At 39.2% G+C, this 18,217-nt stretch overlaps 1 protein-coding gene across 1 annotated transcript in view; it reads right to left on the bottom strand.

The window, feature by feature from the left end:
* Positions 1-17,569, bottom strand: part of LOC115438585 (mitogen-activated protein kinase kinase kinase 11) — a 76,761-nt gene extending 59,192 nt beyond the window's left edge. Inside the window, exon 1 of the mRNA XM_030162286.1 lies at positions 15,686-17,569. Within this exon, the coding sequence (XP_030018146.1) occupies positions 15,686-16,442 (757 nt within the window). The 5' untranslated portion in view covers positions 16,443-17,569. The remainder of the gene's footprint in view (positions 1-15,685) is intronic.
* Positions 17,570-18,217: the final 648 nt, after the last annotated feature.

The raw sequence follows: 18,217 nt of genomic DNA, 5'->3' as shown, positions 1-18,217 counted from the left end.
TGCAATTTTACTTTTTACTTTTGTACTTTATTAGAATTGAGAAGCTGTACTTTTTTACTTTTACCTAAGTAAACTAGTTGAATCAGTACTTTTACTTTTATGAGAGTATTTTTTTCACCCAAGTAGTTGTATTTCTACTTAAGTACAGAGTATGAGTAATTTTGCCACCTCTGGTGTCTGACGTCAGCAATTTTAGCTCGGTATGACAAAGTCGACATGAGAACACCCCCAAAACTGCTCAGCGTTAGGATTTACTGTTCATGGTTACGTTTCGGCCCTTCGTCCACAGTATTTCAGAGAATGGGTCATATATAGTATTGCTATTCCAAACTCTGCAGGGGGAAGTCACATACAATACCACCAAAGCCACAAAAGAATCAACACTATTCATCCACGGATTGTTATCGCTCACACATCTGTATTATGGTATCAACTAAAACTCATAGGTGGTTATTTTGGAAGTCACTCACTTTAACACTGTGCTGCTGATAGTTTACATTACAGCTCTGTTAGTTGTGTTTTTACACTGAAAACAAGCAAAGTAACAATGTGCTGTGGACCTTTAAATATAGTGTAAGATTCTGTTGAAAGTTACTGTCCTATAATTTAGATTAGATTATCTTTGTGTAAAATTTATTACATACATATCAATATTTGAAAGTACTCAGATACTGTAACTACACAAAGCCCTTTGACCTTGAAAAAGTAGGTCAAGGTCACCTATTTTTTTTCAATATTCTTCTGCTCCATGCCAAGATGGATCCACAGCATAAATTTGGTGCAGCTATGTCAATGCGTTCTTCAGATAATGTGATTATGTCGTTGAATGGATGCACAGACACATGAATGGATGGACAGACGACAAAATGATTGCAATACCCCTCGGCCAAGGGGTAAAAACCACAAATCACTTCTGTTTTCTGTACAGTTTGTGTTGTCAGTAGCTGAACTAAAGATTTGTTTAGAATCAAATAAACAAGGTCAGCAACTTAGCAAAGATAATAAAATCCCATAATGGTTTTATACGTTTATAAGCCTCATAATGAAACTCATCCATGTAGAGGAAATGCTGTGATTTCATCATCAAACTCTACTGTGGTGAAAACAATAACAGTTCCAGCTTTTATCACTTTCTCTGGCTTTAAAAGTTGTTTGTTCGTGGTTCTCATCCCATTTGGTCACGATTCACATTTGGTCAAAAGCCTGTGGTGTTAGTTTTCCTCACTATAGCCCCTTTTACACAGGACTTCTGTTGTGGGAATATTTCACCTTTATTCCGGAATGGCGTCAGTGTAAACAAAACGGTGGGATCATTTGGTCCCACCTTTATGGCAGCTTTGAAATTCCTCCGGAGGTAGTAACAGAGCCGTGATAAAGGTGGAATCATGATGTGCTTCCAATAATTCCAGAACACTATGTAAAAGGAACACCTCTCGTTCTGCAACCAAGGTGTTGTGTTGATGACGTATTGTGTGTATGACCCTTGTGCCGGGGGGATTTAAAAATGAGCAACAAACACATCAATGCAACCAGAAAGAAGTCAGACTGGGCAGACACTGAGATCCACAAGCTGTTGTCACTTCAGGCGGAGGACTCTGTCCATGCTAATATCTGTGGAACAGTGAAAGATGGGCCGACTATGGAGAGGTTAGCAACACCACTATGCTCGGGGTATTGTCGACGTGGAAGTTATACGTCACACTATACGCTGCACTGCATCACCGCCCCTTTGATTCCAGAACACAGGTCCGCTGTGTAAAAGTCTAGCCTGTCTCACCTCTGTTACTCCTTTGTCTTGGCTGTGGAAATCAGTCAGTGGTGGAAAAAAGGCGGGATCACCATCTCACCTTTTTTCCGGGATCTCTGTGTAAAAGTGGCTTATGAGAGACTGGCAAAGTGACTCACTACTCCCTCTAGTCGTCAGATACACCCTCGGACCATTGATGTAAATGAATTCAGTTCATATCTCTACAATACAGTAAACTGCCATCTGTGGGAAAACATCAGAGCTCTTTATTTTCAACAGTGTAATTAAAATTTTAGGTCATTTTTTATATCTGAAAGCAGAACTATAACATAAATCCTCTTTATGGGTAAGGGTGTTAAAGGATGTTGAAGATCATGTGCCAATTTAAGGAGTCAAAAATCTACAAACTACATCAATGATCAGCATTCCTTATCCTTGGTGAACATCTAAAACAGCATCTAGATCGGTGTTTTTCAACCTTGGGGTCAGGACACCATGTGGGGTTGCCTGGAATTCAAATGGGGTCGCCTGAAATTTCTAGAAATTGATAAAAACAAAAAACAAAAACTTACTAATAAAAATATATGGTGAGTTGAGAGAGACAATCACAATACATAAAAGACAAACTCTGAAGCTGAAACTGAAGCAATGTGGTATTGTTTATCTTTCAAATGTTCATTGTGGTCGGTTTAAGATGCTACAGCTCTTTCAGAATTCATAGTTTGAGTTATTGTTTTTTAGTACTGTCAGCCTTGTAAATACAAACTGTACTGACTGTACATATCCTGACCAAGGAAAATAAAATTCTCACTTTGTGCAGTAATCTACACCTGGCTTTTCTGCCTCCATCCCCAATAATATACATTATATAGAGTAAATGTCGTCTAAAATTAACGTTTATTTGCAACATAGTATAGCAAACTATAACATGGTTAGAAACAAATTAATTTTGGCAACAAAAAAAAGTCTCCGTTTTGAATGTCTGGGGTCGCCAGAAATTTGTGATGTTAAAATGGGGTCACCAGTCAAAAAAGGTTGAATACTGATCTAGATCCTCACAACTTTTTTTTCTGTTTACAAAAATACAGGGGTTGGACAAAATAATGGAAACACCTTCACCTCAAGATGATAATGCCCCAATCCATACAGCTAGAATTGTTAAAGAATGGCATGAGGAACATTCTAATGAAGTTGAGCATCTCGTATGGCCGGTACAGTCCCCAGACCTCAACATTATTGAGCATTTATGGTCAGTTTTAGAGATTCAAGTAAGACGTCGATTTCCACCGCCATCGTCTCTAAAAGAGTTGGAGGGTATTCTAACTGAAGAATGGCTTAAAATTCCTTTGGAAACAATTCACAAGTTGTATGAATCAATACCTCGGAGAACTGAGGCTGTAATTGCCGCAAAAGGCGGACCTACACCATATTAAATTATATTTTGTTGATTTTTTAAGGTGTTTCCATTATTTTCTCCAACCCCTGTATCTAATTCAGATTAAACATGACACAGACAAAAGGATCAACCCAGGCCCATTGATAATTTGCATAAATATGTTTCACATCTATTAGATAATAAAGAAAAATACATATATTTAGTATTCCTTGATCTGCATGGTGAGAAAAGAAGTCCAAGTTGAGGATGAGGGTTCAGACTAAAGAAGGGAAATAACAACAACAGATTTCACTCCAGCAGAGTTCTGGAAACCTCTCCACTTCCTGTGCGCTCTGACCTTCCAGTGTCTGCTTGTCTTTTTTCTTTTTTTCTTCTTCTTCTTTGTCCTCCTCCCCTGCGGTTCTGTTGTTCTGCCCCCTCACTCATCCTGCTCACACAACACACTCTTAATGATAAAGTGTGGGTGTGTGGTCACATGTCAATATACACGTACATACTGTAAACTGCAGACAGAAAATAGTCTCATAAAGATAAGAGCACATCAAGACAAACACAGCAGACATGTAAACAATGATTACTACACTGGCTTATGACTTTTTGCCCAGAGACGAATATGGTGCAATATGTTAACTCATGCATACTTTTATCAGTTTTAGTTGAAGCTTTCCTTTCTTCTTGAGGAAATGAAAGACTCCTAATCTATGCACTTAATAGCTTTCTTTGTGGTAGTGAGGTCAGAAGATTAGTATAAATCTCAGGTTTGTTGAGTTAATACTGAGCCTAGCTAAGCATAAAAACCTGGTGGTCACAGCTAACCTGGCTCTGACTGAAGTTCAAAAACACACTTTAACCTCTAAATCGCAACAAATGACAAAATGCTTCTAATTTGTTCAATCAAATGTAATTTGCAATTTCTGAAAGAGTTGCTGTGCTGTAGCTACTTCTTATTCCACAACAGCAGCTGCAGTGGCTTCACTTGTGTTAACAGTGAGTTTTCCTGGTGTGTTAATGTTGTGTGTGTATGGGAACATGTAAACAAACCAGCTGTCAGGTTTGAACTTTTTTCTTCCATGTTTATGTTAAGTAAAAGATAATCTTCAGGGATGCAGTCATTATCTAAAGACGACTGATACAAAAGTGATTTTATTGCTTCTGCTAAATAAAAGTGTGTTAGAGCTCAGTGTTGGAGCTGTGTAAAGCATAGTACCTATCTGTAATATAGAAATAAACCACTGTAGAAGGCCATCCTTGACCTAACAGAAAAATAAACCTCTACAATATCCTCTATAGATTGTCAAAACACAGGAAACTCATACAAGATACAGGAAGCCTTGGATTCCAGCGTGTGCAGTTCATTGTTAGCGTCATGGCGGTGGCTCATAGGGGCCACTTACCTGCATATAAAACTGCTTTAAAAATTCAAAACCACCTCCATATGATTAACAAGTCCCCGAAGCTCTGATCTAAGAAAATACCAACCTATAAAAGCGAAATTTTATGACCATTCGTGTGTAAATCTCCGCATCTGATCTGTTCTGCTCAGTCCAGTGGGATGCTAAGACCTACAGATGTTTAAAAGCAGCAGGGAAACACCAGGGTAAGCCGAGTTAGACCGGCAAACTCCCCTCTGCCTTATCACCCGCTGACACACACTGTGAAACCCTCTGACCCCCATCGACTCGCTGTCAGTAGAGCCCAGGCATACCCCAATCTGCCAGTCAGCAAAATGGAGCTGAGATACAGCCATGTTTAAAGTCAAGGTGCTTCATTATGAAGCACTTTCTGCTACACTTGACTTCTGAGGTTACACCTTCCACTGAATGAAGATATTTATGCAGATTGGATGCAAAAATATGCTCTTATTGCACCCTGAAAGAGGTGAACTTATCCGCCAAGTTATATGGATAAATTAGGTCTTCTTTTTTTCTGTTAGTGCTCTTTTCTAGGTTTATTTTCTGACGCTAACTGCCCTGATCTCTGTATTTTTTAAATATGTGCAATCCAAAATCTAAAACATATCCTGTACCCCAAAGCTGGTCAACCAGATCTATAAATGTACCATTTACATAAAGAATGCATGCCCCACAGAGCCTGTGAAAACATGCATAGACAATCCAACAATCCCAATGTGCTTTTCATCATTCATCGTGTCTCTCAGTTGCTGCCAGAGAAGCACACGTACATATAATATGCAACGCAGATCCTCCGATGTGTGCATTTGTGGCTGTAATTAAACAAAAACTGAAGGTCCACTCCACAATCTGACTAATGTCCAGTGTTTATCTGCATGGACCCAGGAGCTACGTCTAAAAGCTGCTTCTATTAAACCAATAATGAAGTAGTACCATAAAATCAGGCTTTCAGCACCTTTTGGATCATAAATGTAACTCTTTTATGTCTCATAAATATGCTATATGTTGCTATCTGACCCAGAATATATACATCTTTTCCACACAAGGTTTTAAAGCCATTCTATTTAAGGACATTTGTGCAGGTAATCAGTCAGACACAGTTACGTAATGTATTCTGCATATGCTTTTAGTATGAAATCTTGACAGCTGGCCTCTCATGGCAGCATTAATGGCTAAATGTTCAAAGCGTTCACAGAAAAACGCTGGTGTCAGGATTTCATTCTTTCTGTCTTCTATTCGTTTTCTCTCATGGCATCTATTAACATGGTCATTAACCTAATCGTGAGACAGCAGTGACAGCCCCAGACCTTCACTCCACCTACACTTAGAGCCACAAAATCTTACTTTGGGTAAAAAGAACCCTAGATGGCACAGGTAGTGAACCTTTATAAGCTTTAATAAGGCAAAATTGAGCTGGATTTAACAAATAATTTATATCAACATAAAAACAGTTGCAGTGGTGGAACATGATTGTTTAATTTTAACAGTGAAACCACTTGAACAGCTTCTACATTTCAGAATATCAAGTCCACCTTAAATAACTTTTCTTTTTATGTAAAAATCACAACTTGGTTAAGGGTTCAGTATAATATTTACTGGCATCTAGTGGTGACGTTGCAGATTAGAACACACCAAATGCCCCCAGTCTCACCCTCCCCCATGGTGGCTGGCCCCATTTCATGAGTTCATTCTAGACTTTTTAGTTAATCCATTCCTTCCCAGCTAATTTCCATTTATTTATACCTATAAACCAAGTTCCAAAGCGTATAACTGAAGAACCACAAGGCCAAAATTAATCACTGACACCTCATTTGAAAGATAATAACCTCTGGGTTCAGGAAATGCTCATTTTTAGTATGTGGCTAAAATACAGCTTGAACTCATACACTAGTTCCTTTTGCTTCAGTCGCAATCCAGATGATTCATTCACTAATTCTGGTTTCTCAGAAATACTATAAAATGGAGAATCGAAGCATTCCAACAAGGTATAGCCTGCCTATATTGACAAATTTCACTGTAGAAACTTTAATGCATTTTATTCAAAATGGCAATCGGCAATGCAGTGGGAATGAAGAGGTTAAAGGGACATTTACTCTGGTTGATGCTCAAACTTAGTGACAGTAGCACACCTGAACACCTGCCAAAATAAAAAGAAAATAGCCAAGAAGATGGCACCTCTGCAGACACTACAATTCATATTTTCACTTAATTATGCTCTTATGCAAACACAATCATGAATATTATCTCACATTCATGTAATTAGATTATCCTAAATGCGCCTAAACCTAACATACAGGACCTTGAACCAGCGAAAGGATAAACTGGTTTGTAAAACATCCCAGTAAACAAATAAAATGATTTTCTTTGTTTTAAGTGTGAAACCACTTGTACAGTTCCAAAATATTATGTTGATCTAAAATACCTGTGTTTAGTGGCTAGTAATGAGGAGAACTTGCTTAAATGTTGTGATTTTTTTTAGTTCTTTACAATTTTACTCTGGTTTTAAGTGATGTAGAGATTAGCAGATATTTTTTCCTTAATTCAAGACAATTTTGTTATATATTTAGCTCCTTTCTAGTAGGACTGTTTCTGCAATTTATATATATCTAAATCACATTTTCATTTGGTAAAGACACAAAATGACGCCTCTATAAAAATGTCGCCCGTTCCTGTCGAGCCTTCGATACAACAAAAATTATCAAAGCATGTATATTTCATAAGACATAATACAGACAAGGTGTTATCTTGGCGTGGGAGGGAAACATCTCCCTGCAGTTCCATAAAAACAAGCTCCATATATGCACTGTTCTGTGCCAGTGCTGTTTTAAGACTCCTGTATATGTTTTACAACCACCGCTGGCTTTGGTGATTGGAGGTAAAGTATGTGGTTGTCAATAGAAAAAAATAAAAATCACCCTGGCAAAACAACAGCAAAAGGCAAGACTGATACTGCTGATACTCTGGCTGTTAAATTTAGATCTGTAGATATGAATTTTTTATCTGGTTCTGCCTCTCTCTAATAACCAGCGCTCTAGCATTATTGGTTCGCATATCACTTAAACCGCACATGTGTAAGGATAACAAAACGCAGGTTCATGCCATCAGGATTACGGTCCTATTCTTAAGTAACAAAATGTTTAAACTGCCCTCATAATTCCTCCTGAACTGGGGAATGTTGAGACTGAGCGTGCATCTTAGTGCAGCCGTAACGGGAGTGCAGTTCGCCACACACATGCAAACGTCACACACCCTGCAGTCCATACACTCACACATACAGGGGATGTTTTGAGTGTGCTGCAGTGCGGGGCACAGGGGGCCCTGAATGAAAAACATGCTGGTAGAGGGATGTATCAGATGTTTGTCCACTCGTGGAAAAAAAAAAAAAAGGACATGTTGATCCAAGATCTAACTGTGGCTTCTTCCTGAAAAAGGCCTGTGAGTTCCAGCCCAGTAAGTGCTTAGCTTGGCACTTTCCCCACCAGCTCTAACTAAAGCCTCTGCAGAGGTTTATGGCATGCGGCGATGCCTATAGCTGTTTTTGGGTCTATGAAGGCTTTGTGCAGATAACTGACAGAGTAAGGATGATGGTTAAAAGCTACGACTGAGATCTACTCCGAAGCGAGGAAGAGACTCAAAATATACTGTCAACAACAGAATATTTTAAGCTGCACTATTTTAATATTTCTGCGTATTTTTAAACAATAGGTCATGTCTTTGTTTAAGGTAAATGAGTGCACACGTAGCAATTAACCTTCAAAGCATTGTCAAGCTTTGGTTTTGAAGCCTGTGACGTTATCATTCTGGTTTGGTTTTAACTTCATCTTCCAGCAGAAAAAGAAAGACAGACAAGTAAATCTTGACCCTGACCCCGAAGCTGCTTTGTTTGGCATTTCTAGCACATGGGAGACTAAGGGTAGAAAATTCCGCACTATGCTGGCTTATGGTATGGTCATTGCCAAGAAATGTATCTTGACCCTTTCATGCTACAGTGGACAGTTATTCTACAGCTGTTCTCTTGCATATTCATGGATTTTGTTGTTTTACTTGTACATCAACCAACACAGTGGACACTTATGCATCATCCCACACACTGCACTTCATACCATTACTGTAACTTTACATTATGTTCTTGATAAACCTGATTTGCAGTCACATATTTAACTGTAAGTCAATTAGACTGAAATGAACAGTTTCTTTCAAAACAAAAAGTTGTTTTTGCATATTATCTGAGTAATAGCTAGTATTATAGTATGTTAAAATGTGAGAAAACATCAGAATAGTAGCATTAAAAAAATATATTTCATAGTTTTCACTCAGTATGACCGTAAATGCATGTTTCTTTGCTTCAAAAATTAAACGAATGGTGTCCAGCTGAGTAGACGTTTTTGTTACTCCATGAAAAATAAGTTCATAAAAACATTTAAATCACATTGGGGTTTTTTTATGCCTAAAGAGGAATAAAAACACTCGGGAAAAAAAAAATCTTGATTAAGGTTCTCATAATTCATAGATGAAAGGGTTAAAATTATGGAAATCTGACTTTCCGCCTATGTTTGAAGTTTGGCTGAGAGAATTTATTGGAATACTTCACATTAAAAAGTTGAGATATGAGGTGTCAGGAACCCCACATAAATTTTACAGTGTATGGAAGCCCATCTTGGAGCACATAAAAGTTTAGATAACCCCTAATGAGCGCCTACTCTTCTGAGATTGGCATATTTAGGTGGACATTTAACCGTGACATTGACAGCCTCATTGTTTGTAATTGTGTGTATTTTATTTTGTGTGTTGAAGTTTTGTGTTTTTCTTTTTTTTTTTCTTTTTTTTTTTAAGCTTACTTGTGTTCATGTTTATCTTTGGGTTTTATAAGTACTCTTATATAAACCTTGTGTTAGTTTTTTGTGTCTATTTTTGTCTTAATGTGTGACATGCAAAACTTTAAAATTCATAGTTTTTTTAAAAAGAAAAAGAACAAAAGAAAGAAAGAGGGAAAGAAACCTACCCAGCATAAAACAAAAGCAGACAGACAACTTCAGACACGTTACGCAACTGAACATGGATACTGTATTCGACACAGACACAAAACGGCAGTTATTCTAAAATAATGCTACTGTTGCTCTGTCAGCTGACTGCACAACCACGTAACTGTTTCCTGCAATGTCATGTGGTGATAATATGTTCATTTTGTGTTTACACCTGATAACAACCTCAAATTATAGTACAACTAAAATCCTTATTAGTCATCCATTTTCACAGCCGGGAAGCATGTCAGGGCAATTACACAAATCACTGTTTATTTCATATGCAATTATTTGTTTTAAGACAGTTTAAAGACTTCGGGATTTACCTCCCACCAACTGAGTGGCTGACAGTGACTGAGTGTAGGTAGAGGTACCAACAATCCAATATAAACACTGACTCTGAAATATTTTGATGTATTTAGAAGCCCAGGGATGACAGGGTTTTAATAGTGTTGGGACTGGGGTTGCACTGTTTAGCATCTACAGTGGCTTACATTGACATCTGCAGACAAGTTGTTAAAATACAGCTAATTAGCTCGCCGATCAGCAAACAGATGGATCGCAGTGAAAATGAGATGCTTTTTAATTGCGTTCAGTGGCTGCATGGGTATGTGTTGCAAACTCTTTTGCATAAAGACCGAAAGCAAGTGAATGCATAACATGTGCATGTGAAAGGATATTATCAAGAGTAAGGCTGCGAGAGCTTAAATTAGGTCTCATCCCCAGCCATACAGACACAACAGTGAGAGAAAGAGGCTGTTCTACTCGCTGCTCTGTATTTACTTTCGGTGGAATTCCAGTTATGGCCTCTGGCTTCGACCCAAGTGCCCCACCATGCACTTTCTTCAATGATCCTGTTTAATCAGCATCTTCCGAACGGGCCAATGCGCTCCGCTGGTCATTAGCTACAACGGCAACTCTTGGCTCTTGTTTACAAGCCCTTCAGGGATAATGAATATTCACATGTTAATCAATCACTCTTACAGCTGGCCCTAATGAACAAAAGTAAACCTCTGGTCAATGTAGGATTGCGCTGGCGGCCATTCTCTACCGTTCCCATAGGAATAATTTTATGGTTGAACAAAGGCAAAAACAACTCGACTCTAAAAACTCTTCTTATCTGTCATCGTTACTTTGAGAGATACTGCTGTTGTGACATTAGTCACGACATTGGCAGGAATGCTGATTGTTCCGTTTCATATTCACTTATAATAATGCAAAAGTGATGACAATGTGACTTGAGGTTTGCACTTGGGATTCACAACACATTGTTTTAGAACAGTCAATACAAGGAAGTTGAATTAACTCCACAAAAATATGAAAATCTGCAAGTACAGAGATGAAAAAAATAGTAGAGTGAATATTTTGTTACAAAAAAATGGCAATTTTTCAGAATTATTTTATCTGTAGTTTGATCTCAGTGCCATCAGAAGAATTATCACAACTCTCCTTTTACATTTTGTTACAGTGAAACTTTATGTGCAGTATTTCAGAATCAGAAGACTTTATTAATCCTAGAAGGAAACTGCTGAAATGTAGCGCCAATGGTAATATTTCTACTCTAAAGATAATTTTGGCTATCTGTTAAAAACATTACAAGATGTCAGTGTGTTGTGTTGCAGAAATATGTTCAAATCTACAACGCAGAAACCGCTGTAGCCTTGAATCTGCTCTCAGACCCTGTTCTCAAGGTGAAAGAGGAGGTGTGTGGTTTTACTCACCAATTCAATTCTAACCTCATTTTATTTATAGTGGAAAGACAGGTAGTGAAATAGAAATGCAACAGCAACCCCTAAGCAAAATGATGGTTGATGCTTTTCATAAAAACAACCAATATCAGTACCACGACCTGTCAACATAAGAAATGTTCAGCGTCAAAGAAAAAAAGATAAAGACAGTCATCACTGCCAACTCTCAATGTGTAAAGCAATAAAATCCAATGCTAAACTTGTAATCTTTCTTCTACACTGGTAAGATGGCAATGTAGTACTAGCTTATAGAAGTATAAAGTTACTGACAATGTTACTCGACAATGTTTGTTCATTTATTACAAATATTGACAATTAACACTGTACAGAAAATTATTCCAAATTGAGATTATTTAGGGTTTGTGCAGTGACTGTTTATTTGCTAAAAGCAGAGATAACTGAGTTGTATTGTAAGTCACAGGATGTTGCTTTGAAAAACAAATAACTCTTTTAAAGCTCAAAAATGCAAAGTTCACACTGAAAAACACAAGTCTTCTATGTACAGCATTATTCAAAAAGAATGAACCGATTTCATGACACATTGCTTCAGTTCTCAAGCATCGTCATGGAATGAGTCAGTGACCATTTGAAAGAGGAGTTTTCTAAGTTTGAGCTTTTTTAAATGAGAAAGTGCCCCAGTGATGGATTGGTCAGAAGGGGGCCCAAGATCTTGCTCTTTGTGCTTGGCCTGTGAGATCCCCTGACCTTACTGTGTGTGATTTTTTTTGTTGAGATATGTAAAAGTTTACGTTTATGTTCCACCGCTACCCACTAACCTCGATGACCTTAAACATCAAATTAGAGCTGCAACCGATTAATCGACTCAAAGTGATCCAAAAAAATCATTCAACCCCAATTCTCCTGAATCAAAGCTTTGTTTCCTTCATTTCTCTGCTGTTAAACATTGGTTCCACTGTTGTGTTTCACATGGACACTTATTGTGACGCACAAAGAAGCTTCAGTTCAGGAAAACTGCAATAGAATATTTCCCTTCAATCAATTCGAGTAGATTAATCGAATCGTGAATTTTTGCATTCGCTTCAAGCACCTAATCGATTAATCAGTTGCACTTCTACATCGAATAACAACAGCAAATAACTCAATGGATCGTGATATGCTGATACGCATCTGGGAGGAATTCTCTTATGGAATTGATGTTGTTCGTGCTGCAGGTGGTGGCAACACTGAACACTCGTAAGACAGGAAATAACAGTTGATTGTGAGTAGAATATTTGTGACTTAGCTGGAGTTTTCTATTGCTTTTCCTTATTAAAATATTGCGTAATGAAATCGGTTCATTCTTTTTTAATAACCCTGTAGCAAGGTTATTATTGTTAATGACAACTAACGAAATGACCAAAACTAGAATTGAAATAACATTTTTGTTAACTGAAATAAATAAAAACTATAATTAAAAGAAAAAAAAAGCATAACTAACTGAAACTGTACTGTGTGCTTACAAAACTAACTAAAACATATCAAAATTATAGATAAAATTCCCTTCATTTTCGTTTTTGTCAATGTCAGACTGATATGAAATTGATTTATTTCACTCTAGCAATTTTAGCTGCTGGCACCGTACGGCACTTCCCCGTCCGTCACTTCTCGTGATTTGTCGTGTAGAGCCTCTCGTCCCAACTCTTTAAAGCTGGGAGAAAGCAGCAGAGTCCTGTATGGGATTTCTTTGAATACGATGGCAAAATAAAAGATATGAAAAAATTAAAGCTAATACTAAAACTAAACTAAAACTAAGCATTTAGAAAAAAATTAAAACTAATAAAAACTAGCAAACCTGCTCTAAAAATGAATTAAAACTAACTGAATTAGAGAAAAAAAAGTCAAAACTAAATAAAACTAAACTATAATGAAAAATCCAAAACTATTATAACTTTGCCCTGTAGTATCACAATGCTTCATTAATAATAGAGACAACACTGTGACACATTTTACCAATATCTATAACGTAATAAAATGAACACACCTCTCTACAGCATTACATTACGATTCATTTGGGGCTACAGTTAGAATTCCTCTTTGACAGAGTCCTCTGTATGCGACTGCAGAGCGCCGGTGCAAAATTGCAACTCTAGAAAGAAGAACTTCCACCATTAGTCTGAGGAACTGACTCCATAACCTGAGGTTTAGCATTGAAGCCTCAGTACATTTTGTGCTATGAACCTCAGGGCCCAAGAAATGCACAATCCATCAGTCGTATGAGATGTTTTTTTATTAAGCCGAGCATCGCGCTGCGTTCTCTCCTATGGCGAGATGCTGGTGCACCTGTGCAGTAAACCTGTCAGCACTTCAGTTACAGTGCGGCACATTATTGTCAAACTGACAGAGCTTCTTTTGAAATGACCTCCCCTCCCTCCCTCCCCGCCGCTCCTATCCGCCTCCTCTCACTCCCCCCTCCCCTCACTCCGCCATCACAACAGGATATTGCTCAGTGGCACAACAGGGTTATGGCTGTATGGAGACATGTAGGGGCAGGCCAGGGACAAAGATTCAGAGAATTAAAAAACAAGAGGCAGGAGGAGGCAGGAGAGTGATACAATCTCCCAGCACACAGAGAGAGGGATTGTGTTCACTTTGGGCCTGCCTCATGTACAAACACTATATTAACATAACTCTTCTTTTTTGCACAGCAGGAGATCCAAGGTCTTGGTAGGGGTGAAGCCAACACAGGGGTGAAGATAAGAAAGGGATGGGAAAGGGGAAAGAGAAGAAGTATAACAAGGTGCTTAACGGTCAGCGAGCAGACAAACAGAAACAGCTCTATGGCAGAAAACATGGTCCAAACTGAAAATGATGGGAATGCTAAAAGGAATCTGGAAGAAATGTATTCCTACGATGTGCTGAATAAGGAATCTTTGCTTCAAACAAACCTTGAAACGGGGAGGGGTTCTCACAGAGTTCCTCACCAAGGTCATATTCTCAGAGGCCTATAGTGTCTATTGTTTTGGAGCATTAAATAACAGGCTAACTTTTTTTTCTATTTTGGGGTGGGATCTAGTTAAGAGCTGAGGAAAATCATTTGGGCTGTAGCAAATACAGTCAGAGAGCTGACAGGGATTATATGTCGCATCACAAGAATGATAATAACAGAGGGGATGTGGCTGGAAAATTCAGGTGGCTGGGAGTTTAAGTTGGCTAAGAGCACCGTTAGAGCTAAAACAAGCACTTGTATCACTTCAAAAATGGAGGACAGAAAGCTTTATCAGCAGCGCATCTCTCCGCTGTCGCTTTAATGACAAGGTCCAGTGCATACGTGTCTGTTGCTAGAGCCTAAAACACTAATGCAAGACCTTTCCCCACCTGCTCCCTCCCTCCGACAGCATCAAAGTCCAATGTGCGAGTTGAGACGGTGCAGGGACGGAAAGCTTCCTCCTGAATTCCTGACCTTTGCCAGGGAAGCTTGGCATTTTAGTTTCTAGCAGCAATATATAGTTGAAGGCCTTTCAGTTTCTGCACTTAGTTCACTCAGTCTATCTTTTGCAAGAGTCACATGACTGGGCTGTGCTCCCAGAGGATTGCACCAGTGTTCTTCATAAATGCTTTGTCATGAACTTAAACTTTGATCTAAACTGGTACTTTAACAGAAGTATTTCAAATGAGATTTTATTACATGAGGTGTTGACATGTTGTACTTTTAATACTGGTAATATTTATGACTGCTTGTTCAGTTGCATGACTAGAAGTGTTTTTAAAACATGTACCTGGCAATACAAGTTTCCTTTCTGCTGCTAAAATGTAGGAGTGCATCAAGATACTGGTTGAACACCAGTGTTGGCCAGTATCAGCCAATCTGTAAATAAGATGTCTTTCACCTGTAGCAGTGGATTATAGGTTATTCACATCCACAAATAATGTGACAAGGGGTTTAATTTCTTTGTTTCTTTGTCAAAAAACACAAGCCAAATTGTTACTTTAAATAAAAAAAACTTATCCCAGAACTAAACTAACAACTTTTCAAAAACTATTTTAAGACCTTAAACTAAATTTCCTGATATATTTACACATCCACTGTACCAATTATGGGTTATGTTGATTCATTAGAGTACAAAACCAATTAATATCCCTGATTAATGAGGTGTTAGAGTTAATGGTTATTCTGGAGAACAGGCCTTCCTCTATGATGAAAGAGTTAAAAACATTGGCTTTGTCCTAGATATGGCCTTGTAAACACAGTGCAGTTCTCTGCATTATATAGGCTACACCATGTTCCATCACTGCCAAGGGCCAAGTTGCCACAGAAAACCCCCAGTAAATGTGTCCAGCCTCCCCCTTCATCTGTCTAACTTTGACAGAGTGGGGACAAACTAGCCAAGATCGATGAATGTGTTGTTGGACTGTAAACTTACTGTTGTTGGACTTGAGATCTCGATGGATGACGGGGACGATGGCCTCACTGTGCAGGTACAGCATGCCCCTGGCGATCTGCACGGCCCAGTTGACCAAGACGTGGGGCGGGATGCGACGGCCCGCCAACGCCCGGCTCAGCGGCCCACCTGAGGCGTACTCCATGATGAGGCACAGGTTGGGCTCCTGAAGACACACACCTTTCAGGGCGATGATGTTGGGGTGGGTGAGCATGGAAAACAAACGCGCCTCCTGACGCACATTCTGCGCCGTCACACTGATGTCTTCATCTGGGTCTTGGCGGGCGGCCTTCACAGCAACCAGCGCGCCTCTCCATGTACCGCGATACACCTTCCCAAAGCCTCCAACTCCAATGACCTCCTCCAGGCTCAGTTCCCCAAAATCCACCTCCTCTGGATCGAACTCACTAACCACTGCCGGGCCAAGCTCCCCAACCACGCCACTGCCCGGAAGTTTCCCATATCCACTTGGCTTAAAGGAGCCATAGTTCGATGGAAAGATGCCCACCTTGTTGTTGACCTTCCCTGCCCACCAGCCCTCGTCCCCTGATATCTCAGAGTCCAGAGACAGGACTTCCACCAGGTCACCTTTACGCAAGGTGAGCTCATCTTTACATGATGCCTCATAGTCAAACAAGGCAGTCCAAACAGGGTTGGTGAAATTCCCTTTTTGTGATTGTTCTAAATTTTTCCAGTTCGACAGTGGGCCACGACTGAATATGTTCTTCAGTGGCTCCATGGAGCCTCGAGCAGATGTTTTGACTGGATATGATTTTGCACCCCAAGGGTCTGAAAATAAAGTACAAAGGAGTACTTTATTGCACCTTGCTCCCTTTCCTGTCTTTCTTGTTGGTTCATCAGGGACCAGTGAAATGTGTTCAAAAGCTTGACCAACAAGTGGGCTACAGAAGACGATTCAAAGACAATTGAGCAGCAAGAGTCTTTCATTCGCCTTCACATTAAAAGCAAAGCTCTCCATTTGTCAGTCAAGAGATTGCTTTTGTTTGATTATGGCCAAGTGTTTGAGAGCCCAGAAAGGCAGCACTGTCTCCACTGAAATTCTCTCTTCTCAAGTGATGTGGTGTGTGGTTTCCCAACACATGGTTTAGGCACAATATCATTTCACCGGCCTGTATTTAAGAGGCTCTTGAATCACCTCATTATGGGGAAATAAGCTCTTCTCTTCTCTTCTCTTCTCTTCTGTTCTCTCAGTTAAAAATGCCACCTGTTGAGTTCTGATGACAAAGATGAAGAATGTTGGAAGGAAAAAAAAAAAAAGGACTTGTTGTAAATACTTCAAGTGTTGCAACTGCAGCTCCCTCTACACATTTGGACTTTTTTATGTATTTTTAGCTATTAAGTGCAGTGGCCATCACAAGCAGGAAGCGCTGAGAAGCAGAGAAGAATAGCAGGAAAGGAGCATTCAGTCCAGCCAACCAGTGTTTTACGACGACTTTTCAGGGCTGACCAGTTAGCATGTTTAAGCCCGCATTTCCAATTTGCGTGTGTGTCCACAACTTTGCGGCACTCCCGCAGGAAATCCCGCATCCCATTGCTCCACAGTGTCCATACTTACAGTCTGACAATGAGCAGGACTTTATGACAACAGAAACACTGGAGGAACAGCCGACTCTGTAACAGGAAGAGCTATCCCAAACCTGTGTGACTGAACTTTCCAAAGACAAACAGCAGTAAAAACAAATCCCGTTGGTTCCTAGCGGAGGTTCAGCGCGTGGCCCGGTCCCCTTCGGCGGTTTGCTGCTTCCAGTCGGTATCCAAACAACGCCATAACTCCATCATAACTTATTATCATATTCCTCTTCCTCGGTCAGTGTTCACTCGTCAGGACCTCGAACCACTTCTACGTCTGTGCTTACAGTCAGTGCAGAGGGTGGGGTTACAAAACTTTTTTTTTCCTCTTCCAACAGGAAAAGAGTCAGATGACAGGCCACGGTCAAGACGAACACATTAAAGGGACGCACATCCGGTTGGAACTATCACAATAAAAGCCGGATGAGCTTCCTACGTCCGTTTAAATCACTGTTGGATATATATATATATATATATATATATATATATATATATATATATATATATATATATATATATATATATATATAAATGCAGATTTTCCAGTTGAAGTGTAATTTAGGCTGATGGAAGAGCAAAACAGAAAGAAATTAACTTTTTAAAGAGGCTAGAAAAGTTTTAAGTACCTGATGTTGTTGCAGTCTGTGCAAGAACACTATTATATGTGCATCAAAAATAAAATCCCAGCTTCCTATTTATACTTTTTTTTTTTTTTTTTTTTTTTTTTTGTATTTGTCAGTTTCTTTTATGACATGGGGAGACCAAAGTAGCTTCCATCTGCAACCCCCATCTGCAGCAAAGTGCTTTAATTAACAACTGCTGCTGATGCATTCACTGTTCTATTACATTTTATTAGAAACTATTTCCTTTGAGAAGATTTGGACATGATAGCAACTAGGAATTCTGGTGGTGTTTGCTGTGAAA

This window comes from Sphaeramia orbicularis, chromosome 18 (assembly GCF_902148855.1).
Source record: "Sphaeramia orbicularis chromosome 18, fSphaOr1.1, whole genome shotgun sequence".
Taxonomy (NCBI): domain Eukaryota; kingdom Metazoa; phylum Chordata; class Actinopteri; order Kurtiformes; family Apogonidae; genus Sphaeramia; species Sphaeramia orbicularis.
This window is presented reverse-complemented; position numbering and strand designations above follow the sequence as displayed.